The sequence below is a fragment of the Molothrus ater genome, chromosome 2, assembly GCF_012460135.2.
Source record: "Molothrus ater isolate BHLD 08-10-18 breed brown headed cowbird chromosome 2, BPBGC_Mater_1.1, whole genome shotgun sequence".
In the NCBI taxonomy this organism is placed as follows: Eukaryota; Metazoa; Chordata; class Aves; order Passeriformes; family Icteridae; genus Molothrus; species Molothrus ater.
The window spans coordinates 341,961-369,241 of NC_050479.2; the positions used below are offsets into that span (position 1 = coordinate 341,961).

Below are 27,281 nucleotides of genomic sequence, written 5' to 3' on the forward strand. Positions count from 1 at the left end.
AAGCTGAGCCTGGCTGAGCAGCACTGTTTAATAACCTGGAAGGCTTTGTTACCCAGGATGGAGTGCAGAAACTGCTGCCCAGAGGATCAAGCACCTCAGAGAGAGAGGAGGAAGGAGGGAGGAGCTGTGTTTTCCCAGGCTCAGCATTACAGGATCTCAGACGTGTTTGCCCTTTCCAAACAAACAATTCCAGCACGAGACATGGTTCCTGCTGGAGTGAGCTGTGCCAGCTGCCACTGGGTCACAGCTGCCAGGCTGGAAACAGAGTCCCCTGAGCAATAAACCAGCATCAACACCATCTTCTGGGCAGGGATGGCACAATACTGGCTTTGCAGTGCTCAGCCTCACATGGCCAGTGACCATGGCTGAGCCAGGCTGGAAACCTCTTGGTTTGTGTCCCTGACTGGGGCCAGGCTGGAAACCTCTTGGTTTGTGTCGTGGGGAGGACTCCAAGTGACTTAGAGGAGAGATTAAACTGTTTTGGGGTCAAGAAAGTCAAGTGCCTGGAGAGCCAAGGGGGTGAGGTCTGGCCCTTTGGAATTTTGGCTAAAGCAGAGGATACAAGTGCCTGAGAAAATTGCATCCCAATCCCAAACTGCCAGCGGCCTGGTTTAACCCTTCCATGTCTGCGTTCCCTATAAAGCAGGACCAGTCACAGCGTTTCCTGCTTGTGCCGAGGCTGGAGGGCACACAGCCCTGGGTTTCCTGTCACACAGGGACAGGGGCCCCGTGGGTGGGGTGCCATCCAGAGAGGGGCTCCAGCAGGACCAGCCCCACGGCTGACAGTGCTGTTTCACCCTGAAAGCCTCAGCCCCTGTGCAGGAGCTCCAGCTCTCCCAGCCAGAATCCTCGGGGCAGCACATGCAGAGGTGCAGAGGCACAGCCCAGTGCCCAGGGCGGGGCCAGATGGGACGCCCGGCCCAGGACACGGTGGGGCTCCCACCTGCACAGGTGTGTGGGTGAGCAGAGTCTGCTGGGCTCGTCCTCCAGGGGCTCTGGGGCTCCCTCTCCCACCTTAGGTTCTTATCCTGATGGAAAATAAATGTGCTCAGCCCTGAGTGCGTAACTGCCAGGCTGTGGAGGGGACAGATGGAGGGGGGCAGCAGCCAGGGGCCAGCCCGGGATGGGATAATGGGATAATGGGATAATGGGATGGGATAATGGGATGGGATTGTGGGATTAAGGTTTTTGGTTTTTTATTTAGAGATGGGGCAACTGAGAGGTGTTTTAAAAACTTTTATTCCATTTTCAGTCTCATGGGAACGGTGAGACAATACAGATGTTATAATTCACACCATCACAATCAGAAGCTATTTATTTCTTAATTATAATACATTACAAGTGTTTCTTGGCCTATCAGCTTTAGCCACACCATGCTCTAAATGTCCCAAATCCAATAATCTAAAATTACCCCTCCTGGCTCCTACTGCAATGCATCTTTCATAGTTCTATTTTTCTAAAGTATGCAGTCTTTTGTGTAAGGCCACCTTTTGAAACTTGTTTCTAGCTCCATTTCTCTCAATGTCTGTCCTGTTCCATGGCATTTCTAAGTCAGCATTTCTTGTCTCAAGGTTTGCACACAGATGCACACTGGGTGAGCCTTCTGCCAGGCTTTGGGGATTTTCTATAAATCCATTTCCCACATACATGGGATGGGATGGAATAGGATGGGATGGGATGGGATGGGATGGGATGGGATGGGATGGGATGGGATGGGATGGGATGGGATGGGATGGGATGGGAGGTAACTCCCATGAGTTCAGGCTGAGTGTGTGAGTTTGTGCCTTGCCAGGGACAGCCTGCTCTGCACTGGAAAGCTCCTGGTGGATGATCCTCCACTCCAGGCAATGTCTCCGGGTGAATCTGGTGTGCCAGCGGGGTCTGGTGTGTCAGCACTGCCTGATCTGTGCTGCTTTCTGGGCAGAAAAGAGCAGCAGGAAAATTTTCAGCACAAGGAGAAGTGTAGATCCTGCCCACCACACTCAGACTCTTCTTGTCCCTCCAGACCTGTTCTCTGGAGTTTCTGTGTTACCTTCAAGCTTCTCCCATCTGAATAAACCCTCAGAAATTGGTGTTTGCTTCTGCCTGCCTGCCTTTGCAGGCTTCTGTCATGGGCAGATGACAGAAGGCAGAGCAGCAAAAGGGAACTTCATCACCACATTTAGTGTCCCAGAGCACTGTTTTGCTGTTCAAATTTGGAAAAATTTCCTGTGCTGGCCCCGTTGAGGGAAGCCAGGGCTGGAAGCTGCCCTTGCTGTCCTTGTTTTCTCCTCTTGCAGCTCATTTCAGGATGTCAGCTGAGCCCTGGCAAGCAAACAACAAAGGAATAAGCCCTTCACAAGCAATGGACTAAAAGTCCTTGGTTACCCCTGATGGCACAACCTGAAACATGAACTTCTTCCACTTATAGGGACTTCCTAGCCACAGCAACCCCATTTATTCTGCACTTCTTACCCATTCCCTCTAGTTGGTGACCCCAGAAACCCCAAATCCCTGGGGCTGGCCCAGCCCTGCCAGCCCATGCAGTGCCAGCTGTGCCCCATGGGCACCTTGTCCCCAGCCCAGAGCACTCAGTGCCACCTGCAGGGGACACCTGCAGGGCTGGGCACTGCAAAGCTCCCTGGGCAGCCCCTGCCAAGGCCTGAGCTCCCTTTCCGTGGAGAAAGGATGATATGCTGAAGAAAGGATGATATGCTATAATCATCATAATTATCTGGATTCCTGATCTGGCTCTTGCACTGATGCAGAGTCCCCACCTTATCCCCCTGGTACCTCAAAGTTTGGTGTCTATTTTCAAACACCAATGAAGATTCTCCTGGAGGGCTTCTGATTCCTTCAACAGGAGCTCCTCCTCCTTCATCCTGGTGGCTGTCCCTGGCCTGGAAGCTTTCTCCACCTGCCTGGGCATCCTTTTGTGCTGGGCCTTTGTCCTTGCCGTGGTAGGGAACGGGGCGGTTCTGCTGGTGCTGGGCCCTGCAGAAGCCCGGCACAGGTTCCTGGCCATGCTGGCGGTCACCAGCGTGCTCATGGTGACATCCCATGGTAACAACCAAACTCCAATACCAGGTTTCTGGGTGTGGATGGAAACGGAGCACACCCAAACCTGAGCTCCCCAGAGCGCTCTGTCCCTGCAGGGTCACAGAGCCCCCGAGGGAGGGACAGCCCAGCTGGGAGTGGGGAGGAGGAGGAGCAGAGGGCTGAGGCTGGGGGCTGCACCCACGGGGAGCTCTGGCTCTGGCACAGGCTGCCCAGGGAACTGCTGGAATCACTGTTCCTAGAAGTTCAATTGGTGTGTGGATGTGACATGTGTCAGTGGTGGCTTTGGCAGTGCTGGGGGAATGGCTGGATTTGATGGTCTGAGAGGGTTTCTCCAAAGCTAATGACTGTGATTAATGCAAGGATTCTGAGGGAACTACTGTCAATATGCTCCTGCTTTGTGTGATTGGTCAAAAAAGTTTTAAAGTGAGTTGTAACAGTAAGTTCTTGGTCTACTGCCTGGGATGTGAGCTGCTGGCAGCCTCCCATTGTCATCACCATCTAATGAGATTGATGCTGGAAAACCAAACAGCTCAAGACACGGTCCCAGCAGTCTTGTCCTGTTTGTGATTTGTGCATAGACCCCAGCTATGTGAGCTCCTGGGGACACTCTGCCTTCATCACCTTCTCCTGCTGCATCATCCTCAGGGCTGTGCTGGGGCTGCCATCCCACAGGGCTCAGCTCATTGCCCTTGGGACCTGTGGGTCCCACATTTCCCCCATCCTCATATTTTACAGAGGTGGGCTCCTCTCTGTGTACCTGCAGATGTTCACTCACAGCTTGGCACCTCATGCCCAGGTGCTGGAGGCTGACTCCTGTCTGGCCCCCTCTCCCATGCTCAGCCCCTCGTCTGTGGCATCAGGGTGAAGCAGATCCTGGAAGGAATCTGCAAACTGCTGGGGCAGCTGGCAGGAGCCAGGAGCTCACAGGCTGCTAAGGAGGGCCCAGATTCAGAGAGACAGAACAAGATTTCTCCCATCCCAGAACAGGTGTGGAGCTGAGTGCAGTGAATCATCCTCCAGGAAGGTCCAGCTCCCCTCCACAAAGGGGACCTAGAGCAGATGACACTGACAGAGCAGAGCCAGATCACAGGGAACCATTGGGCCAGTGCAGGTGGGTTTGGGCAACTGCTCCTTTGGCCCATACACTCCTCCCTTCCAAGGTACCACTGCAAATCATGGAATTCCAGCAGGGTTTGGGCTGGAAGGGACCCCAAATCCCACCCAGTGCCACCCCTGCCATGGCAGGGACACCTCCCACTGTCCCCAGTGCCCAGCCTGGCCTTGGGCACTGCCAGAGATGCAGGGGCAGCCCCAGCTGCTCTGGGCACCCTGTGCCAGGGCCTGCCCACCCTCACAGGGAGACATCTCTTCCCAACACCCCAGCTAAATCTCTCCTCTCTTTATTTAAGGCCATTCCCATCACTGTCCATGGAATGGCCACCATGCCCCAGTCTCTCTGTACTGGGGAGCCCAGCCCTGGGCCCAGCAGTGCAGGTGTGGCCCCTCCAGAGTGAGCAGGAGGGAAGGTCCATCTCCTGTCCCTGCTGTTGGACCCTGTGCTCCTGGGCAGCCTGGTGTCCCCAGGTGTCCCCCAGGCCCCTCTCTGGTGCTTTTCCAGCCGGGTGGCCCCAGCCTGTGCTGGTGCTGGGCTGGTTCCCCAGTGCTGGCAGGGCTTTGCTCTCGTCCTGGCTGAACTCAGAGGCTCCTGTGTCCCCTCTCTCCATCCTGTGCAGGTCCCTCTGTGTGATGGTGTTTGCAGGGGTCCCAGGATGAGGCAAGAGACCAGGATCTGACTCCATGTTTTAGAAGGCTGATTTATTATTTTATGATATATATTACATTAAAACTATACTAAAGGAATAGAAGAAAGGATTTCATCAGAAGGCCAGCTAAGAATATAAAAAGAATGATAACAAAGGCTTGTGACTGACCAGAGAGTCTGAGCCAGCTGGACTGTGATTGGCCATTAATTAGAAACAACCACATGAGCCCAATCCCAGATGCACCTGTTGCATTCCACAGCAGCAGATAACCATTGTTTACATTTTGTTCCTGAGGCCTCTCAGCTTCTCAGGAGAAAAGATCCTAAGGAAAGGATTTTCCATAAACATGTCTGTGACACCTCTGGACAGCAGCACAGCCCCCAGGTGAGCCTGCTGCTTCTCCATGTGCTCAGAAAGGCTGGTCCTGGCTGAGAGAGCCCACTGTGGCGGGCAGGGTGTGTCCCTGCATCTGAGATTTCACTGGGAGGGCTCCACTGCCAGGGCAGGACTGGCCTCTGAGAGGTGAGGACCCTGCAGACATAACACCAATGAGGAACAGTGCTGGAGCGCGTCCCCAGGGCTGGGGAGTGCGGGATTTTGGGGAGCTGGGGGGGACAGTGTTTGCCCCAGCACCACGGGAAGGTGGACAGGAGCCCCATTGGGCAGCTGCTTGGGACAGGGGTGACATGGGACAGCAGTGACACGGGACAGCAGTGACACGGGGCAGGGGTGACATGGGACAGCAGTGACACGGGGCAGTGGTGACATGGGACAGCGGTGACACGGGGCAGGGGTGACATGGGACAGCAGTGACACGGGACAGCAGTGACACGGGACAGCGGTGACACGGGACAGCAGTGACACGGGGCAGTGGTGACACGGGGCAGGGGTGACATGGGACAGCAGTGACACGGGACAGCAGTGACACGGGGCAGTGGTGACACGGGGCAGGGGTGACATGGGACAGCAGTGACACGGGACAGCGGTGACACGGGGCAGGGGTGACACGGGACAGCGGTGACACGGGGCAGGGGTGACACGGGGCAGGGGTGACATGGGACAGCAGTGACACGGGGCAGTGGTGACACAGGGCTGTGGGGCAGCCCCTGGGTCTGGGTTCATCCACACCCAGGCTCCTGCATGAAGGAGCCCCAAGGCAAGAGCCCTTTCCCGTGTTTGCCTGCAGAGGAGCCTGAGCCCAGCAGGGACAGCAGAGTAACGAGACTCAGGAGATTCCAGCTCTGAGCCTCAGGATGATTCCAGCTGAGCCTCAGGATGATTCCAGCTCTGAGCCTCAGGATGATTCCAGCTGAGCCTCAGGATGATTCCAGCTCTGAGCCTCAGGATGATTCCAGCTCTGAGCCTCAGGAAGATTCCAGCTGAGCCTCAGCATGGTTCCAGCTGAGCCTCAGGATGATTCCAGCTCTGAGCCTCAGGAGATTCCAGCTCTGAGCCTCAGGAAGATTCCAGCTGAGCCTCAGCATGGTTCCAGCTCCTGTCTGGCAGGGACAAGAGTCCCAGAGAAGGGAGCAGAGCTGTGCCCGGGCCCTGATGCAGAGCTGTGCCTGGGAAGGAGTGAATCACCGGGAGAGTTTGCCTGGGAGCAGGGAGAAGGGTCCCAAGCTGTGTCTCTGTGGTGGCTGCGGGGACAGTGCCCCCAGCGCCACCGGCCCAGAGCGAGGGCAGTCCCCAGGTGACAAGCACCCCCGGTGACAAGCCAGGCGGTGACAATGCCGGTAATTGGCCCCCGGGCAGCGGCGGGGGGCTGAGGCGCCCAGCCAGCAGCGCTCAGTGCTCCTGGGGCCAGAGCTGTAATTACCAACCCGCTCGTTAGCGCTAATTGGACTCTCCCGGGAAGGGAACCTGATGGAAAAAACACAATAAACAAAGTTCCATTGCTTTTAACTTGGACTTGTCAGAAGGCCTGGGGAGGGCAGGGACTCAGAGGGACAGCGGTGCAGGGAGGGGACACTGCTGCCTCCATCATCCATCATCCATCCATCATCCATCCATCCATCCATCCATCCATCACCCATCCATCCATCCATCATCCATCCATCCATCATCCATCATCCATCCATCATCCATCCATCCATCCATCATCCATCCATCCATCATCCATCCATCATCCATCCATCATCCATCCATCCATCCATCCATCATCCATCATCCATCCATCCATCCATCATCCATCCATCCATCCATCCATCATCCATCATCCATCCATCATCCATCCATCATCCATCCATCCTTCCTTCCATCCATCATCCATCCATCCATCATCCATCCATCATCCATCCATCATCCATCCATCATCCATCCATCCTTCCTTCCATCCATCATCCATCCATCCATCATCCATCCATCATCCATCCATCATCCATCCATCCATCATCCATCCATCATCCCTCCATCATCCATCCATCCATCCATCCATCCATCATCCATCCATCCATCATCCATCCATCATCCATCCATCATCCATCCATCCATCATCCATCCCTCCATCCATCCATCATCCATCCATCCTTCCTTCCATCCATCATCCATCATCCATCATCCATCCATCCATCCATCCATCCATCCATCCATCCATCCATCATCCATCCATCCATCCATCCATCCATCCATCCATCCATCCATCCATCCATCATCCATCCATCCATCCATCCATCATCCATCATCCATCCATCCATCCATCCATCCATCCATCATCCATCCATCATCCATCCATCCATCCATCCATCCATCCATCCATCATCCATCCATCCATCCATCCATCCATCCATCATCCATCCATCCATCCATCATCCATCCATCCATCATCCATCCATCATCCATCCATCATCCATCCATCCATCCATCCATCATCCATCATCCATCCATCCATCCATCATCCATCCATCCATCCATCCATCATCCATCATCCATCCATCATCCATCCATCCTTCCTTCCATCCTTCCTTCCATCCATCATCCATCCATCCATCATCCATCCATCATCCATCCATCATCCATCCATCATCCATCCATCCTTCCTTCCATCCATCATCCATCCATCCATCATCCATCCATCATCCATCCATCATCCATCCATCCATCATCCATCCATCATCCATCCATCATCCATCATCCATCCATCCATCCTTCCATCCATCCATCCATCCCTCCATCCCTCCATCATCCATCCATCCATCCATCCATCCATCCATCCATCCATCCATCCATCCATCCATCCATCCATCATCCATCCATCATCCATCCATCCATCATCCATCCCTCCATCCATCCATCATCCATCCATCCATCCCTCCATCATCCATCCATCCATCCATCCATCCATCCATCCATCCATCCATCATCCATCCATCCATCCATCCATCCATCATCCATCCATCCATCATCCATCCATCATCCATCCATCATCCATCCATCATCCATCCATCCATCATCCATCCCTCCATCCATCCATCATCCATCCATCCATCCATCCATCCATCCATCCATCCATCCATCCATCATCCATCCATCCATCCATCCATCCATCATCCATCATCCATCCATCCATCCATCCATCCATCCATCCATCATCCATCCATCATCCATCCATCCATCATCCATCCCTCCATCCATCCATCATCCATCCATCCATCCATCCATCATCCATCATCCATCCATCCATCCATCCATCCATCCATCCATCCATCCATCCATCATCCATCCATCCATCCATCCATCCATCCATCCATCCATCCATCCATCATCCATCCCTCCATCCATCCATCATCCATCCATCCTTCCTTCCATCCATCATCCATCCATCCATCATCCATCCATCATCCATCCATCATCCATCCATCATCCATCCATCCTTCCTTCCATCCATCATCCATCCATCCATCATCCATCCATCATCCATCCATCATCCATCCATCCATCATCCATCCATCATCCATCCATCATCCATCCATCCATCCATCCTTCCATCCATCCATCCATCCCTCCATCCCTCCATCATTCATCCATCCATCCATCCATCCATCCATCCATCCATCCATCCATCCATCCATCATCCATCCATCATCCATCCATCCATCATCCCTCCCTCCATCCATCATCCATCCATCCATCATCCATCCATCCATCCATCATCCATCCATCATCCATCCATCCATCCATCCATCCATCCATCCATCCATCCATCCATCATCCATCCATCCATCCATCCATCATCCATCCATCCATCCATCCATCCATGCATCCATCCATCCATCCATCATCCATCCATCATCCATCATCCATCCATCCATCATCCATCCATCATCCATCCATCATCCATCCATCCATCCATCCATCCATCCATCCATCCATCCATCCATTCATCCATCATCCATCCATCCATCCAAACCCCCGGCCCAGCACCATGGCTGTGTCCCCCAGCCAGGAGCGGGTCCCTGGGCCAGGCCAGCCAGTGTCACACATCCCGCAGTGACCCACAGTGGTGGCACCAGGGTGGCTCTCAGGTGCATCCTAAACCATTCCATAATTCCCTGGACACGTCTCCAGCAGGACCCTGGCCCCTCGGTGCCTCTGCAAGGGGGGCTTGGGGCTGTCACTCTGCTGATGATGAGTGACCACAGCACACAGGAGGTCACCCTGCCCCGCTGCTGCTGCTGCTGCTGCTGATGATGATGATGGTGATGATGATGATGGTGATGATGGTGATGGTGATGGTGATGATGGTGCTGCTGATGACGCTCGCCCTGCCAGGCTCTCCGCAAGGAGCACAATAAATGGATGCTGCTCCCAGCCTGGTCCCGGTGCCGAGGGTGAGCCGCAGCCGGGCCGGGCGGCCCCGGAGCAGGGCGGTGACAGTGACATCGGGCATGGCACACAGTGTGGAGCGCAGGAGGCCCCTCCTGGCCAGAAGGCAGCACTGCCACCGCTCCGCTGCCACCTCCCTGCCGCCCCCTGCCACCTCCCGTCACCCCCGGCCACCTCCCGGCATTGCCATCCCCTGTCACCCTGTGCCAGGCAGAGCCACTACCCTGAACTGCCCCCCTGTGCCCCCTCTCGGGGCAAGGGCAGTGCCCAAGGAGCAGCACAGGGGCTTCAGGCTGGACTTTACATCCAGGACTTGCCTGAGAACAGCTCTGGGAACAGCCCTGAGCGTGGGATTGACCTTCTCTGACCCAAGTCAGAACCATGGAATCGCAGACTGGGTTGGGAGGAACCCCAAACCCCACCCAGTGCCTCCCCTGCCATGGCAGGGACACCTCCCACTGTCCCCAGTGCCCAGCCTGGCCTTGGGCACTGCCAGGGATGCAGGGGCAGCCCCAGCTGCTCTGGGCACCCTGTGCCAGGGCCTGCCCACCCTGCCAGGGAACAATTCCTCATTGCCAAGATCCCACCCAGCCCTGCCCTCTGGCACTGGCAGCCATTCCCTGGGTGCTGTCCCTGCAGGCCTTGTCCCCAGTCCCTCTGCAGCTCTCCTGGAGCCCCTGCAGGCCCTGCCAGGGGCTCTGAGCTCTCCCTGGAGCTGCTCCTCTCCAGGTGAGCACCCCCAGCTCTCCCAGCCTCAGCTGATGCTCTGAGCTCTCCTGGCCTTCAGTCAGGGGGGGTCTCACCTGTGGCTCACCTGTGACAGGTCCCTGTGCCCAGCTGGGCCTGGCTCAGGACGAGCCCCTGGAGACCCTGCCTGTGTGGCAGCTCCTCCAGAGCCTCCCAGCCTCTGGTGACAATCCCAGGGGAGCCCAGGATGAGAGCCAGACGTGGATAAATGCTGTGCTTTTCTGTCAGGACCCAGGACACCTCTCTGGCTGTCCTGACCAGCCAAGACCCCTGCCAGGGGGCTCAGAGACCCTGGCACAGAGCCCAAAATGCCCCTGTGGGTTTGATTGTGACCCATGGAGCAAGTTACCAACCTTAGATGAAGATCTGCAAGCTATGAAAAATTCAGTAGAATGATAGTGAACTTATCATGGAGTGAAAAAGTAGATTTTGAAGTTTTCTAGAATGGAAGTTTAGGAGGCAAGATGGAGGGATCTGGGCATGTCCAGCCTTTCTCCTTCTTCTTCTTCTTCTTGGCCTCCATCTTCTGCTGTGATGGTGGCACTTTTGGATTGGTTTAGAGTAGAAGCTCACTGTCTAACACAGGTGATAGGTATTGGGAAATTATTGTAAATATTGCACATGCAGTTTTTAGTATAAAGTTATAACACTGCCCTGGGGGCAGAGTGCCTGGACTCTCTTCCTGAACAGACCTCGGCTGGACAGGAGAAAATATTTTATAGATAAGGAACAATAAACAACCTTGAGACTGAGAACTGAAGAGCCCTGGCTGCTTCTTTGACTGCCAGGCTGGGAACAGAGACTTTGTGACACATCCCAGGGTCACTGTGAGCAGCAGAGACCCCGACACTGCTCCCACCTGCCCGCCTGCTGAGGCTCTCAGGGATCCTGTGTGCTCCACACAGAGCAGAGGAGGCTGTGGAGCAGCCTCAGCTTCCATGGAAACCCAGAGGGAGCTCACAGGAATGCAGATTCCTGTGATGCAGATTCCAGCCTGGAGGTGTCACACGGGGGAGCTGCTGGGGCAGCAGAGACACAGACTGTGGGGAAAACCACCAGGATTGTGGGGAAAACCACCAGGGCTGTGCAGGAGAACCACGAGGGCTGTGCAGGAGAACCACCAGGGCTGTGCAGGAGAGCCACGCTTTGCTGGAGCTGACAGGGCGTAACAAAGCGCCAAGCCTGGCACCCAGCCTGGGGGACGCTGTCAAAGCCAGCGTGAAGCAGCAGCAGAGACCTTTGGGGCAGGGAAACCTCCTCAGCTGAACATCCCTGGCTGTGGCACAGCTCTCCAGGAGCATCCGCAGCGCTCGGAGCACAAAGCACAGGGACACAGGGCCAGAGCTGTGTCACTTTGGGAGCCTCCCTGTGCTGCCAGGGGCAGGTGCAGCTCCCAGGGACCCTGCCCTGGGCTGACCACGCTGCTCCAGGCAGCACCTGCCCCAAAGTGCCTGACCCTGGGGCTGGCTGGGCACCTCGGGGTCTCTGCTGCTCACAGTGACCCCGGGATGTGTCACAAAGTCTCTGTTCCCAGCCCGGCAGTCAAAGAAGCAGCCAGGGCTCTTCAGTTCTCAAGGTTGTTCATTGTTCCTTATCTATAAAATTCTTTCTCCTGTCCAGCCAAGGTCCACTCAGCCGGACAGACAGAGGCACTCTGCCTGCCCCCAGGGCAGTGTTATGGCTTTATACTAAAAACTGCATGTACAATATTTACAGTTACTTCCCAATACCCATCCCCTATGTTAGACAGTGAGCTTCTACTCTAAACCAATCCAAAAGTACCAACATCACAGCAGAAGATGGAGGCCAAGAAGAAGAAGGAGGAAGGCTGGACATGCCCAGATTCCCCCATCTTGCCCCCTGAACCCCCATTCCAAAAACCCCCAAAATCTATTTTTCACCCTGTGATAAATTCACTATCATTCTACTTAAACTGTCGTGGCTTGTCATTCTTCATACAAGGTTGGTAATTGTTTTTTCCAAGGGCTCAGTCAAAGGCTCAGGTGTCTTGGGCTCTGTGCCAGGGTCTCTGAGCCCCCTGGCAGGGGTTTGAGTCCTGCAGGGCAGCCACAGGAATGTCCTGGGCTCCCACAGGCCACCACGTCCTCTCTGCATGGCCACACAGACTGGCACCTGTGTCCTCTGGCCTCAGCAGGGTGGCCCTGCTGGCTTGCCAGGGAGGCAACTCCAGTCAGACAGGGCTGGTGCAACACTGGCACATCCAGATTTTGTGCCAGCTCCTCCTCATCCAGTTCAATACTGAGAAAATGGACAGTTGGTCCAAAGCCAAGGGACAAGGCTGGTCACTCTGTCCCCAAGGGCTCTAAAGGTGATGCTGGGATGTCCAACCTCCCAACCCAGACCCTTCCCTTCCTCTGCAGCAGTTTCACCTCTTCCATCCCTTAATCAGAGTATTTGCTTTGGTTTATGTCAATTTTTAATATTTAATTATTTCCACAATATCTTTAATTGGGTTATCTCACTTGAGCCCTCCCCCTGCAGTCAGGAATTTTCCCTAAGGACTTTGGCTCTTCTGTTCTAATTATATTAATGTCATAATTAGCTCTCAGCCTGACTAACCCCAAGCACCCTCCATGTGTGATGTGTGTCTGTGCTATAACCCCTGCCAAACCAGGCTGGATTTCTCTCCTCTGTGACTCAGCCAGCAAATCATGGAATGGCAGAAGGTTTGGGCAGGGAGGGGAGCACTGGCTGCTGTCTCCAGGTGCCATCCTGCTCTCATTTCTCATTTCTGATTTCTGCAGGTGCTGGATTCACACCTGGCAGCTCCCCCATCCCCTCCTGCAGCACAGCCCTGGGTGAGCAGGGAGCCAGCAAGGGGCTCTGCTCCCCCTCCTCAGAGCCCTGCAGCCAAACCCCCCCTGCGGGTCCTGGAGCCAAACTGGGGGTCCCTGCAGCCAAACCCTGGGGGTCCCTGCAGCCAAACCCCCCCTGGGGGTCCTGGAGCCAAACTTGGGGGGTCCTGCAGCCAAACTCTGGGGGTCCCTGCAGCCAAACCCTGGGGGTCCCTACAGCCAAACCCTGGGGTCCCTGCAGCCAAACTCTGGGGTCCCTGCAGCCAAACCCCCCCTGGGGGTCCTGGAGCCAAACTCTGGGGGTCCCTGCAGCCAAACTCGGGGGTCCCTGCAGCCAAACTCGGGGGTCCCTGCAGCCAAACTCTGGGGTCCCTGCAGCCAAACTCTGGGGGTGCTGGAGCCAAACTCGGGGGTCCCTGCAGCCAAACTCTGGGGGTCCTGCAGCCAAACTCTGGGGGTGCTGGAGCCAAACTCGGGGGTCCCTGCAGCCAAACTCTGGGGGTCCTGCAGCCAAACTCTGGGGTCCCTGCAGCCAAACTCGGGGGTCCCTGCAGCCAAACTCGGGGGGTCCTGCAGCCAAACTTGGGGGTCCCTGCAGCCAAACTCTGGGGGTCCCTGCAGCCAAACTCGGGTGTCCTGGAGCCAAACTCTGGGGTCCCTGCAGCCAAACTCTGGGTCCCTGCAGCCAAACTCGGGGGTCCTGGAGCCAAACTCGGGGGTCCCTGAGCCTGGGGAGCCCTTGGCTGCCTCTCCCAGGGGCTGGAGCACTCAGCTCCCAAAACTGCACTGTTTGGAGTCAGTGGAAATTCTGCATGAAGGACTCGGGCACACTCAGGCTCTGTGTGATACAACTAAAAATCCTGTGATAAGATTGGTAGGAAAATAGACTTGCATGCTATAGCAGAAACCAAAGAGTGGGGGATCCTTTATTCTGGGGACAGCAGACCTTTGGAAATCGTTGTCAGAACGTTTGCTGTTGCCTTCCACAGCAGCCAGGACAGCAGGGATGTCCAGGGGAGCAGCCCCCTGCCCCCAGCCCACCGCCCCAGCCTCACCAGCACCATTCCAAGCCCTCCGGCACTTCATTCCTGCCAGGCTTCCGAGCCCAGGCCCAAATTAACCAGCAGCTCCACGTCTCCACACCTCCAAGGTGCTGCTGTGCGTGGGGACGAGCTTTGGAGGGAGGCAGGAGAGAGCAGGAGCTGCCAGGTGAATATTAAACCCAAAGAGCTGCTCGGCAATATTTAATGTTTTTACTGAGTTTGACTTCTATGCTTGCGGGAAAAAAAAAAAAAGAAAAAAAATCCTGGGCAATGCAAGGACTCCAGGGAATTAATATCTTCCCCCAGCATAAAAGCCTCATTTTTTATGGAACACAAATGAGTTTTTTGCAGACAGGGAGGTCTGGGAGCACCTTGCTCTATTTGCCAGCTGATATTTCTAAGTGTCTACAGAAAGTTGGGAGGACCATGGAGTGATGCATAAAAAATTGTAATTTTTAAAATAGGAAAATAGCTGGGAAAGGGCCTGGGAGGGGGGAGAGCTCCTTGTTTGCCTGCTGCATTGCAGATGCAGAGTTAAGGATCTCCATTAGGCTTTGCTGCCATAAATTAAGAAGCATCAAACACACAGAGACAGAAAGGCAAGGAAAGAAGTCAGAGCTCTTACAGCTCCAAGTCAGGGCTCTGAGAGGATTCCTGGGCAGATCCCACAGCCTCAGTGCAGGGGTGAAACCTGGGGCCAAGGGCCAGCCAAGGGCTGCCCTCACCCCAGAGCAGGAGGGGCTTCAGGTGGCCTTGGCAATGGGGCAGAGCCCAAAATCCACTGTGGGAAGCCCAGCCAAAAGCTGGGGGAGTTCCAGACTTGGTGGGGAAAAGCACAGATTCCAAAGGGGGAAACCCCACAGAGCATCCCTGCCCCGAGGAAATGAGGAGCAATGGAATATCCCCTGGGTCCTGGCTCCAGGCACACGTCCCCAGGCTGAGCTGGGGCTCCTGCCCGTGCCAGGTGTCCCTGGGGCTGCAGGGACAGGCTCCCCTCTCCCTGACACCCCTCCCAGCAGCCTGCCCTGCCCTGGGCTCCCCACCATGCCCAGGCTCCCTCTGCCTGCCCAGCACCCGGAACAGCAGAGGGTCCCCGGGGCTGGAGGGAGGGAGGGAGGGATGCTGTGGGTACATCCTGACAGACAGACAGACAGACAGACAGACAGACAGACAGGGTCATGTCCTGGGCAGCTTTCAGCTCTGGGATGATTTCCCCAGGAATGTGTTGAAGCTACCGGAGAGGAGAGATGCAATCTTAGGAGCAGCAGGAGCACACAAAGATGCCCAGGGCCTTGGAGAGAAAAGCCTGGAAAGGCTTGGAGAGGCTGTGGTGCCTGAGGGCTGCTGCCACTGACTGGGGACAAGGGACACTGACAGCAGCTCCCCTGGAGGTGGCAGGTCCTGGTGTGACCACTCACCCAGATGTGACAAAGTTCAAGCCTCCCATGGACACATCCCACACAGCTGGACATGGAAGAACTCCCAGCTTCCACAAATGTCCAGTTCTGGTCCTGCAGGAGAGCCCTGGAGGGGCTGGAGAGTGTCTGGGCAGGGAACGGAGCTGGGCAGGGGCTGCAGAATCCCTGAGGGAGCTGGGCAGGGGCTGCAGAATCCCTGAGGGAGCTGGGCAGGGGCTGGAGAATCCCTGAGGGAGCTGGGCAGGGGCTGGAGAATCCCTGAGGGAGCTGGGCAGGGGCTGCAGAATCCCTGAGGGAGCTGGGCAGGGGCTGGAGAATCCCTGAGGGAGCTGGGCAGGGGCTGCAGAATCCCTGAGGGAGCTGGGCAGGGGCTGCAGAATCCCTGAGGGAGCTGGGCAGGGGCTGCAGAATCCCTGAGGGAGCTGGGCAGGGGCTGGGGCTGGAGCAAAGGAGGCTCAGGGGCCCTTGTGGCTCTGCACAAGTCCCTGCCAGGAGGGCACAGCCGGGGGGGTCGGGCTCTGCTCCCAGGGAACAGGGACAGGAGCAGAGGGAACGGCCTCAGGCTGGGCCAGGGCAGGCTCAGCTTGGACAGCAGCAGCAATTTGCCCATGGAAAGGGAGCTCAGGCCTTGGCAGGGGCTGCCCAGGGAGCTTTGCAGTGCCCAGCCCCGCAGGTGTCCCCTGCAGGTGGCACTGTGAAACCTCGATGTGCCCAATGCGCACGGCGAGCCCTGCTCGGCACCGGGAGCCCGGGAAGCGCTGGCTCAGGTTCGGGGAGGTTTTGGGGACATTTGGGGGAATTTGGGGACGCTCGGACCGGGACACCCGGGGGGGGGCGGGGCGCGCTCCCAACGGCCCCGCGGCGGCCGCGCCACCAGCGCCCCCCGGCGGCGCCGAGCGGAACTGCAGGAGCCGCGGAACCCCCGGCACCGGAACGGAACCGGCACCGGGGAACGGAACCGGCACCGGGGAACGGGACCGGAGAACAGAACCGGCACCGGGGAACGGAACCGGCATCGGGGACCGGAACCGGCACCGAGGAACAGAACCGGCACCGGGGAACGGGACCGGGACCGGGAAACGGAACCGGCATCGGGGAACGGAACCGGAGAACAGAACCGGCACCGGGGAACGGAACCGGCACCGAGGAACGGAACCGGGACCGGAGAACGGAACCGGGACCGGGGAACGGAACCGGCACCGGAGAACGGAACCGGGACCGGGGAACGGAACCGGCACCGGGGAACGGAACCGGGGCCGGGGAACGGAACCGGGGCCGGGGAACGGAACCGGCACCGGGGAACGGAACCGGGACCGGGGAACGGAACCGGCACCGGGGAACGGAACCGGAGAACAGAACTGGGACCGGGGAACAGAACCGGCACCGGGGAACAGAACTGGGACTGGGGAACAGAACCGGCACCGGGGAACGGAACCGGGACCGGGGAACGGAACCGGAGAACAGAACCGGCACCGGGGAACGGAACCGGCACCGGGGAACAGAACCAGCACCGGGGAACAGAACCGGCACCGGGGAACGGAACCGGGACCGGCACCGGGGAACGGAACCAGCACCGGCACCGGAGAACAGAACCGGGACCAGGGTTCGGGTGCTGAGAACAGAACCGGGACCGGGGAACATACAGAACCGGGACCAGGGTTCGAGTGCTGGGAACAGAACCGGGACCAGGGTGTGACCAGCTCCCCCCCAGCAGGAAATCCATGGCATGGAGCTGCCAGAAGAAGGAGGGTGGCACCATTGTGTAGTCATGGAGTGGTTTGGGTTGGGAGGGACCTTAAAAGTCATCTCAGGAACACCTCCGGGCATCCCTGTAGGGATGGGGGGCGGAACTGAAATGGTAGAAGCACGAAGCCCATGTTTTTTGATAATTTATGAACTAGCAATGAGCTCCAAGGCTCTCGGAGGGCAGCCCGCAGCCCCGCTAGTCAATGTACCTCACTGTCACCAGGGGGCTGGCGAAGCGGACGTGGCGGCTGCGGCGGCGGCGCTGGACGTGCCGTGCCCACCAGCCCACCAGCAGCCCCCTGAGGGAGGAGCAGAGCTCCAGGAGGCCGCAGCCCGCCCCCCTGCCCCTCTCCTCGGGCTCCTGCTGCTGCCGGGGCCTGGGCACCGACAGGGACGCCCTGCCCCGAGCAGCGCTGCCGGGCCTGCCCGGCCCCAGCGAGCTGATGCTGCTCCGCGGTGCCGTGGGGCTGCAGGTCTGCGCTTCTCCAGGGGGGACGAGCCAGTCCATGGCTGCCGAGCTGCTGCCCTGCCCCATCTCCAGGAATATGGCATTGCCTCGTTTCCTGCCCTTGACTCTGTCCTTTTTGGGCGCAGTGTCCGTGCCCGCCTCGGGCCGCTCCTCTGCGGGGCCCTTGGGCGACTCCTTGCCCCCCAGCAGCCCCGGCTCCACGGGCACCTCGGGCTGGGCCGCCCTGCAGCCCCTCTGCATCCTCGGCCACTGGGGCAGCTGAGCCTCCAGCTCCTTGTGCTGCTCCTCCGAGAGCGCCTGCGAGGTTTGGGAGAGCCTTGGCTGAAAGTCTTGGGGCACCCCATGGCACCATCCCTGGAGCTCCAGGTCACCAGCACAGGCTGGTGGAGAGGCTCCCCAGAGACCTGCAGGATCCCAGTGAGGGAATCCAATCCTGCTGGGGTGGCAGAGGCTGAGGCTGCTGTCTGCCAGGACACTGCCAGACTGTGGTGCCCAGCAGTTTGCTCCTGTGAGGCCCCTTTTATAGCCTGGCAGAGTCCCCTGTGTGACATCATGAGGCAGCCAGAGCCCTCTTTGTGACAGTGTGGGGCAGTCAGAAATCCCTTTGTGACAGCGTGGGGCAGCCAGAGCCCTTTGTGTGCCATCCTGGGCAGTCAGAAATCCCTTTGTGACAGCGTGGGGCAGCCAGAGCCCTCTTGTGCCATCCTGGGGCAGCCAGAAATCCCTTTGTGACAGCGTGGGGCAGCCAGAGCCCTCTGTGTGCCATCCTGGGCAGTCAGATATCCCTTTGTGACAGTGTGGGGCAGCCAGAGCCCTCTGTGTGCCATCCCGGGCAGTCAGAAATCCCTTTGTGACACCCAGGAGCCCAGGGGAGAGCCCTCACTGCCTTGGGTGCAGGGCTGTGAGAAAGAAACTTGTGAGATAATAGAAACAAATTACAAAAAAAAAATTGAAAGGCAAAATGCAAACAAGAAAAGAGAAAGGAAGAAGTGATATGATGGGGGAGGCTCTCCTGGGCACAGTGACCACCAAAGGAGGAGTTTTGGATTCTCAGGGAAGCAGGGAGGCCGGCAGCAGGAATGGAGAGGGATGGCCTTTGGGAGAAGGGGCAGCAGAGCAGGAGGTGACAAGGATGTCCTGAAGTCCTGCAGTGGGAAGATGAGAATGGCCAAAGCCCTGCTAGAATTTAATGTGGCTACTGCTGTGATAGACACTAAAACTTGTACAAATAATACCTTCGCTTTGGTTTGGTTTGCTTGTGGTATTTTTTTGTTTGGTTTTTTTCGTTGCTGAGAGGAAACATGGAGACAAAGAGTGAGGAAAACTCCGAGGTACCCAGGGATCAGGCCTGGAGAGTGTGAGCTTGGGGGAGTCAGCTCCTGCCTGGGCAAGCTGCTCCCTTCCAGGCCGGGTGCCCGCCGGGCTGGGCAGGGCTGGGGAGGTGGCAGTGCTGGGCCAGCCACGGCTGCTCTGCATGGACACGGGCACGGACACGGGCACGGAGACGGGCATGGACACGGGCACAGGCACGGACATGGACACAGGCACGGGCACGGACACGGGCACAGGCACAGGCACGGGCACAGACACGGGCACAGGCAGGGGGACAGGCATGGAGACAGACATGGGCACGACATGGACACAGGCATGGGCATGGCAGGGACACGGGCACAGAGACGGGCACGGACATGGACAGTAGCACAGAGACGGGCACGGGAACGGGCACGGACATGGGCACGGGCACAGAGACGGGCACAGAGACGGGCACGGACGCGCCCCGTTCCCGCGGCTCCGCAGCGCGGGGGCAGCGGGGCTCAGCGGCGGCGGCAGCAGCAGGCAGGGAGGCGGCGGCTGCACCAGGCTGCCAGGCTCTCCCCGAGCCGGGCACGGAGCTTGCCCAGGGCCCAGCCCGGCTCCCGGCCCCGGCCCGCGGGCAGCGGCTGCGGCGGCGGCGGCGGCAGCGCCGGGCCCCACCACGGGTCCGCGCTCAGCATGCCGAACGTGAGCCCCAGCGAGCTGCTGCTGCTGCTGCTGCCCTCCGAGCCCGTCTCGGCCACCAGCACGTCCCTGGGGATGAACCAGGCCAGGGCCGGGCAGCCGCTGCCGCGCTCGGCCTCCGGGGCGCTGCCGCTGCCGCTGCCGCTGCCGCTGCCTCGCCCCGCGGCCCCGGCTCGGTCCGGTCCGGCCGCGCCGTCCGTGCCCGCCTCGGGCCGCTCCTCTGCGGGGCCCTGCGGGGACTCCTTGCCCCCCAGCAGCCCCGGCTCCACGGGCACCTCGGGCTGGGCCGCCCCGCAGCCCCTCTGCATCCTCGGCCACTGGGGCAGCTGAGCCTCCAGCTCCTTGCGGTGCTCCTCGAAGAGCGCCTGCGAGTCCTGGCAGCTCCGGATGAACCTTGGGAAACGCCTCCTGGAGCTCATGGAGCCACGTGGGGAGCTGCCGTGGGGCAGCCCCAGCTGTGCTGATCTCCGTGCCCTGCCCACGCTGCTCTGCCCCTCCAGCCGGCCTCTGGCTGCGCTCGGATGCTCTGAGCTCTGATGGATCCTCTGCAAGAACCACGGATGGGTGAGACAGAAGCAGCTCCCCAGAACGCTCCACACCGTCCTGCCAGGCATGGCACACCACCAACACACCCCAAACCCACACGGCCCGGCCCAGCCCAGCCCAGCCCAGCCCAGCCCAGCCCAGCCCGGCCCACACAGCAGATCAGAGGCCACCTACCCACAGACACTTGTCCCGTAGCATGACAGAGACCAGGATGAGCTGCAGCAGCACCATCGTGATTGCCACCAGCTCACCCATGGTGAGGATGTTGAGGAGCCCCATGGCACGGTCCCTGTCACTGGCACAGGCTGCTGAGGAGGTGCCCCAGGGACCTGTGGAGCCCTAGTGAAGGGCCCCCAACCCGGCTGGGGTGGCAGAGGCCCTGGGGGTGCCAGTCTGCAGTGTCACAGCATCCCATGGTCCCTTTTATACCCAGCAGGTGGGCAGAGGCCCCTTTGTGACAGTGTGGGGCAGCGAGAGCCCCTGTGTGACATCACAGGACGGGCAGAGACCCCTGTGTGACATCTGAGTGCCACCTGGCAAAGGAGACATGCCCATGTGCCAGGCTATCGAAGTGGAGCCGCCCAGGAGCACACAGGTGGTGCTGGACAGGTGCAGCCCCCATGGCAGCTCCCCACGCAGTTCCAGGAGCTCCAGAAGTGTTCCCAAGGCTCATCCAGAGCTGCTGGGACATCCTGTTTTCTCCTGCAGGACTTCAGGACATCCTTGTCACCTCCTGCTTTGCTGCCCCTTCTTCCAAAGGCCATCCCTCTCCATTCCTGCTGCCTCTGTCCTTGCTTCTCTGAGAATCCAAAACTCCTCCTTTGGTGGTCACTGTGCCCAGGAGAGCCTCCCCCATCACCACATCCACCAGTCCTAGAGAGTTTATCTTCCCTTCCCTTCCCTTCCCTTCCCTTCCCTTCCCTTCCCTTCCCTTCCCTTCCCTTCCCTTCCCTTCCCTTCCCTTCCCTTCTCTTCCCTTCCCGGGCCAGGGCAGGGCTCCCCAAGGGGCCAGGCTGCCATGGGGCAGTGGCTGCCACAGGCTGGGCTGAGTGGGCACAGATGGACCAGGGGACCAGCCTGCCCTGGCCAGGGTAAGCAGCAGCTCCAGAGCTCCCACTGGGCCCTGCACTCCTTCCCATGAGGAGCCCCCCACCCCTCTCATGAGGAGCCCCCCACCCCTCTCATGAGGAGCCCCCCACCCCTCTCATGAGGAGCCCCCCACCCCTCTCATGGGGAGCCCCATCCCTCCCAGCGCTCAGGGCCTGACCCCCCATCCCTCCCAGGGCCACCCTCCCTCGGGCAGCACCCCCGTCCCAGGCAGCAGGGACAGGACACACGTTCCACGGTTTATTTCCATTTTGGTGCATTTCCACCGTTTATTTCCAGTTTGGAATTTCTCAGGTGCGGGATGCCACAGGGGGATGTGGGTGCCCACTCTGGTACAGTGGGACAGGGGCTGTCTGGGGCACCCTGTCCCCAGGGATGGAGCAGCTCCCTCCCTGCAGCTCTGGGGGGGACCAGGGACATTTGTGTCACCCTCACCCACAGCCCCCGCCATCCCTGGGGGTCGCAGTGCTGGGCCCGCAGAGCCATCAGGCAGCGTTGCCCAGGACCAGCACGCTCATGAGGAAGACCATGAGGAAGAAGACCCACATGAAGAAGCGGTCCATCACCTTGGCCACCTTCTTCCACTCGCCCGTGCGGCGCTGGTTGGCGCGGTGGCGGCGGAAGCAGCCGGCGATGTACCCGACGTCCCTCAGCAGGCCGTCGTGGTGGCACAGGCAGTGGTCCCAGGGGCAGCCCCGCACCTCCACGCCCTCCTGCCCGTCCCCGGGGCTCTCCGCCGCTGCCCTGGCATCCCCCGGGGCTGCCCGCCCGCCCGGCGCACGCTGGGGGCTCTTGCAGCTCTCGCCCACCTCGTAGACGCAGCAGAGCCGGGCCAGGTGGTGCAGGATGAGCCGGCGCGCCCAGGGCGGCACGGGCCGGGCCCCCGGCCCACAGTGGTGCACGTTCATGATGAAGATGGTGAGCGCCGTGGAGGCCGTGATCATGGTCATGGTGGCGATGTAGTACTTCCCTGCGGGGGCAGCGGCGCTGGCAGGGGGCACCGGGGCTCCCGCTGCCCCCCGTGCCCAGCCCTGAGCCCAGCCCTGGCCCCGAGCCCGGCCCTGGGCTCACCGATGAGCGGGACGCTCTCCGAGGGGGGCATGCTCTCGGCCACCAGCAGCTGGAACACGGTGAGGGCCAGCAGCACCGTCACCCCCAGCGACACCTTCTCCCCCGAGTCGGCGGGCAGGTAGAAGCCCAGGGGCGCCAGGAAGGAGACCATGATGCAGGGCAGGAGCAGGTTGAAGATGTAGAAGGAGGCGCGGCGGCGCAGGAGCAGGGTGTAGGTGACGTCGGGGTAGGGCTCGGAGCAGCAGCCGTAGGTGATGACATTCCTGGTGGCCGGCATGCCCAGCACCTCCCACTCCACGTTCTCCACGAAGTCCGTCAGGTCCCCGCTGTCCAGCTGGTTGCGGAGGTCGATCTGGTTCCCGTTGTGGGTCCAGGAGCCGAAGGTGAGGCGGCACTGCTGCCCGTCGAAGGGGAAGTAGGACACGTCCACCTTGCAGGAGCTCTTGGTGATGGCGGGCGAGTCCCAGGTGATGTGCCCGTCGGAGCGCAGCACCACGTTGGTCTCCATGGAGCCGCCGAAGTGCTCGTCGGCGCTGGGCACGGAGGGGTCCCCGTGGGGCCGCATCCCCTCCCTGTGCCCCCTGCAGCCCCTGGCTGTCCCCTCGCTGCTGGGCTCAGTCCCAGGCACACCCGGCACCCCCCCCCCCCTCATCTCCCTGCATGTCCCCCTCCAGGACCCTCCTGCTCGCCCCCCGAGGCTGGCAGCACCCCCAGCCATGTCCCCCTCCAGGACCCTCCTGCTCGCCCCCCGAGGCTGGCAGCACCCCCGCAGCCCCCAGCCCCAGCCGGGCCCCCAGCCCCAGGAGCAGCCGGGGGGACCAAGCACAACGCACTTGTTGTAGAGGATGATGTCCGGCCGCCAGACGTAGCTGCTGGGGATGCGGATGCTGTCGATGCCGCCGAACTCGTCCTTGTCCCAGGTGAGGTGCGCGTCCAGCCAGGTCTGGCGGACCCACAGGTAGGAGGTGAGCACCTGGTTCCTCTCGTCCTGCCGAGGGGAGAGGGTGGGCGTGGGGGAATGGACCCCGCGGCCGCCCCGCTCCCCTCGGCCCCCGGCCCGGCGGCCTCTCCGGGTGCCCCGCGGAGCTGAGCTGGGTTCGGGGGGCCCGTGCTGGTTTTGGGGGGGGACCGGGCTGTCTGCAAAATGCTCTGAGCTGACCCGAGGCCACCGGGGCTGCTTCGGGGGGGATCCGGGCTGGTTCCAGGGGCTGAGCGTCGGCGCGGGGTCGAGCCGGACCTGGTGCGGGGAGCGGGGCGCGGGGCCGGTGCCGTGTCCGGCGCTCACCATGTCGATGATCTGGGCCAAGGTGACCTTGAGGGTGACGTTGAGAGCCCGGTCCGTGTCCTCCACGGGGCGCAGGGCGCTGGAGTAGTTGGCGAAGAGGTCGTGGAGCAGTTTGTAGGCGAACCTTCCCGGCGCCGCCCGGCAGCCTGGGGACACGCGGAGCGGGGCTCGGAGGGGCCGGGGTGCAGCCGAAGCCCCCCCGAGGGATCCCCAGGACCCGGCCGCGGGACCCTCCGGCAGCTGGGAGGGACAGGGAGCACGGCGGGACCCCCGGGATCCCCCTCACCGCCAGCCCGAGCCCCCAGCCGCGGGATTCCCCGTGCGCGGGGCGATGCTGCCCCGGGGACCGGGGGGTCCGCGCCCCTGGAGCCCCCCTGCTCACCCGGGGCCGGGAGGAGGCCGGCGAGGCACAGGGCGAGGCACAGGCGAGCTCCGGGCTCCATCCCGCCGCAGGGACACGGGGGGGCGGCTGACGTCAGGGCGGGGACAGGGCGGGGGGGCACGGCCCCCAGGCACCCGCGGCGAGGGGCTGCGGTGGGCAACCCCCGCGGGGCGCTGGTGGCAGCCACGCGGTGCCTGTCGCTGTCCGCACCGGCCCCAGCCCGAGGACACCGCACCCGCGACACGGGGACACCGCACCCGCGACACGGGGACACCGCGGAACTAAGGGCGGCTGGGGCAGCTCCGGGGCGGAGTGACCGCCCTGCACAGCAAGGGACATCCCGCTCTCCGGGCTTGGGAAAGAGCGAGGGAAGAGAAGGGGCAGATGGTTCCCGTTCGGTGGGAGGAAAACCCGGCAGGCTGAGGAGCGAGGAGATGAAGCAGCGAGGGGCAGCGGCGCCGGGCTCGGGGGTGCCGGAGCATCCCCAGCTCCAGCCCCGGGGAATCCGCCGGCTCCGCTCCCCCGGCGCCTCCTGGCACCTTTCCCACGCCGAGCCCCGGCGGCAGATGCCGAGCGGTTTTGAGGCCGGAGGTTTTGTTTCCAGGCGGTGAATTATTCATCCCAGCCCGTGCCGCCCGGGCCGGGCCGCTCAGGCCCAATTACAGTAATGGAAGGAGGCGAAGCCGCAGTGACCCGGCCCCTGCACACAGCCAGTGTCACCTGAACGAGCCACCCGCCAGGGACAGGGACACCTCCCACTGTCCCAGGTGCTCCCAGCCCCAGTGCCCAGCCTGGCCTTGGGCACTGCCAGGGATGCAGGGGCAGCCCCAGCTGCTCTGGGCACCCTGTGCCAGGGCCTGCCCACCCTGCCAGGGAACAATTCCTCATTGCCAAGATCCCATCCAGCCCTGCCCTCTGGCACTGGCAGCCATTCCCTGGGTGCTGTCCCTGCAGGCCTTGTCCCCAGTCCCTGTCCAGCTTTTACAGGAGCTCCTTTCAGCACCAAAAGGCCACAATCTGGTTTATCTGGGTTGCCCACACTCTGTCCCAGAGATGAGTGATGTTTCCTCCCAAGATCCTGAAGGAGCCTACACTGATGAGCACCGAAGGCAAGGTGGGATTGTATCAGTCACTCTGGGGCTGTCCTTACCCCCCACCCAACCATCCTGGAGTGACACAGCAAAGGACACACACCTCCAAACCCTGCCTTAAAAACCACAGGAACCCATGGGAGTACTATAAACATTTTATTTGTGGTTTTCAAAAAGACAGGAAAATAATCTAGAGCATTTATTTATATTTTTTTCGATAAAAACCTTTCGATACTCCTCATGCATGAAGACCTTGGGCGCGCACCCCGGGGCGGTGCCGGGCGCCGGGCAGGGCCCGGGGCGGGCACGGAGCCGTGGCCCAGCGGGCGGCTCTGTCCCGGGCGAGCGCCGGGGTGCAGCCTGCAGGGCGCTCAGTGCGCGGCCAGGGCCAGCTCGCGCAGGTAGGCCTGGGTGAGGCCGCGCAGCTCCTCCAGCGCGTAGTCCTCGGGCATGGGCAGGCGGCCGATGTGCGGGGCCAGCAGGCGCAGGGGCACGCGCGGCTCCGCGGGCTCGGGGCCCGCCTCGGGGCCCTGCTGCAGGCTCAGCACCGCCCGCAGCACGTTGGCCACGCGCTTCGCCATGTCTGCAAGAGCGGGGACACAGCGCTGCTGTCATGGATGGGTTTTGTGAAAAATACTTGTGCTAGGATCTTTGCTCCTGAGAAGCTGAGAGGCCTCGGGAATGAAATGTGTACAATAATTATCTGCTGCTGTGGAATGCAACAGGTGCACCTGTGATTGGTCTCATGTGGTTGTTTTTAATTAATGGCCAATCACAGTCAGCTGGCTCAGACTCTGGTCAGACACAAGATTTTCTTATCATTCCTTCCTTTCTTCTATTCTTTTAGTATAGTTTTAGTATAACATTTTCGTTTAATATAATATATATCATAAAATAATAAATCAGACTTCTGAAACATGGAGTCAAGATTCTCATCTCTTCTCTCATCTCTTCCCTCGTCCTGGGGACCCACAACCACCACCACACTCAGCATGTGCGTGTGCTCCGCCCAGGAGTGCTGCAGAGCAAACCCAGCTGGGATTGATGGGGCGTTGAAAGGGAAGGCACTGGATGTGCTGTCCTCTTTCTGTTCCCTTCCTCAGCACAGGCAGTGCAGCCACAGGGGGAGAGCAAACAGCCTCAGGCTGTGCCAGAGGTTTAGGTTGGATACTGAGGAAAAATTCTTCCCCCAAAGGGTTTAGGAGGCTCAGCCTGCAGAAAAGGAGCCCGAGGGGGGACCTTCTCAGACTCCTCAACTCCTTGGCAGGAGGAGGGGGGGACTGAACTCTGCTCCCAGGGAACAGGGACAGGAGGAGGGAGAACAGGCTCAGGCTGGGCCAGGGCAGGCTCAGCTTGGATATTGTGACAATTCCTTCCCAGACAGGGCTGTGCAGCCCTGGCACAGCTGCCCAGGGAGGTGGTGGAGTGCCCATCCCTGGAGGGATTTCACAGCCCTGTGGATGTGACACCTGGGGACATGGTCAGTGGTGGCCCTGGCAGTGCTGGGGAATGGCTGGACTGAAAGGTCTTTTCCAACCTAAATGATTCTGTGAGTCAGGGATACAGCTGCTGCCCAGGTGTCCCAGGGAGCTGCTGGGCAGGGTGTCAGCATACCTGACTGAGCCAGGCGGTCCTTGGCCGTGTGGCACTGCAGCTGCTCTATCCTGTTGCACAGGGACGTCACTTTGGTGTGTAACCGCTCCAGCTCGTAGGTGGAAACATCCAGCTGGAAGAAAACACGGCTCAGCTCCAAGGCCAAACTCACCCACCAGGTGACACTACACCAAAACCTGCCTGAATTCACACCAGAGCAGGCAAAGGGGAAGCCTGGACAGGAATGTGGGGGAATGGACTTGGAGATTGCTGGGTTTGTCCCATCCCTTTCACTTGTCACTGTCACACACCCACAGGACACAGCCCTCCCCTTGCTGTGACA

At 59.9% G+C, this 27,281-nt stretch overlaps 3 protein-coding genes across 5 annotated transcripts in view; 1 reads left to right on the top strand and 2 right to left on the bottom strand.

Moving 5' to 3' along the window:
- The first annotated feature begins 906 nt into the window (after nt 1-906).
- On the top strand, nt 907-4,038 carry LOC118689717 (olfactory receptor 52E2-like). The gene is given in 4 exon segments (XM_054518119.1): nt 907-959; nt 2,843-3,042; nt 3,618-3,875; nt 3,878-4,038. Coding segments are annotated over 4 exon segments (672 nt in total).
- A 17,705-nt stretch (nt 4,039-21,743) lies between these two features.
- CHRNA10 (cholinergic receptor nicotinic alpha 10 subunit) lies at nt 21,744-24,338 on the bottom strand. Of its 2 annotated transcripts, none has more exons than XM_036385811.1 (5): nt 24,255-24,338; nt 23,873-24,018; nt 23,421-23,530; nt 22,588-23,120; nt 21,744-22,486 (listed from the first exon to the last, which is right to left on the bottom strand). In XM_036385811.1, exons 1-5 carry the CDS (start codon nt 24,313-24,315, stop codon nt 22,002-22,004), a joined length of 1,335 nt encoding a protein of 444 aa, XP_036241704.1. In that variant the 5' UTR covers nt 24,316-24,338; the 3' UTR covers nt 21,744-22,001. The 2 variants fall into 2 exon arrangements, with proteins under 2 accessions (XP_036241704.1, XP_036241695.1); XM_036385802.1 differs by having other exon boundaries at nt 23,421-23,575.
- Nucleotides 24,339-25,488: 1,150 nt separating this feature from the next.
- Nucleotides 25,489-27,281, bottom strand: part of NUP98 (nucleoporin 98 and 96 precursor) — a 37,343-nt gene continuing 35,550 nt past the window's right edge. For both annotated transcript variants that reach the window (XM_036381111.2, XM_036381120.2), the window contains exons 32-33: nt 26,960-27,071; nt 25,489-25,928 (exon numbers count right to left, since the gene is read on the bottom strand). In XM_036381111.2, the coding sequence (XP_036237004.1) occupies nt 25,717-25,928; nt 26,960-27,071 (324 nt within the window). In that variant the 3' untranslated portion in view covers nt 25,489-25,716. The remainder of the gene's footprint in view (nt 25,929-26,959; nt 27,072-27,281) is intronic.

Excerpts from the sequence above, each read along its gene's own strand:
- CHRNA10 (XM_036385802.1), bottom strand. The coding sequence starts at position 24,315 with ATGGAGCCCGGAGCTCGCCTGTGCCTCGCCCTGTGCCTCGCCGGCCTC. Across the intron at positions 23,576-23,872 it reads TGGCCCAGATCATCGACATG|GACGAGAGGAACCAGGTGCT; the intron begins GTGAGCGCCGGA and ends TCCCCTCGGCAG. Across the intron at positions 23,121-23,420 it reads GACATCATCCTCTACAACAA|CGCCGACGAGCACTTCGGCG; the intron begins GTGCGTTGTGCT and ends CTCCGTGCCCAG.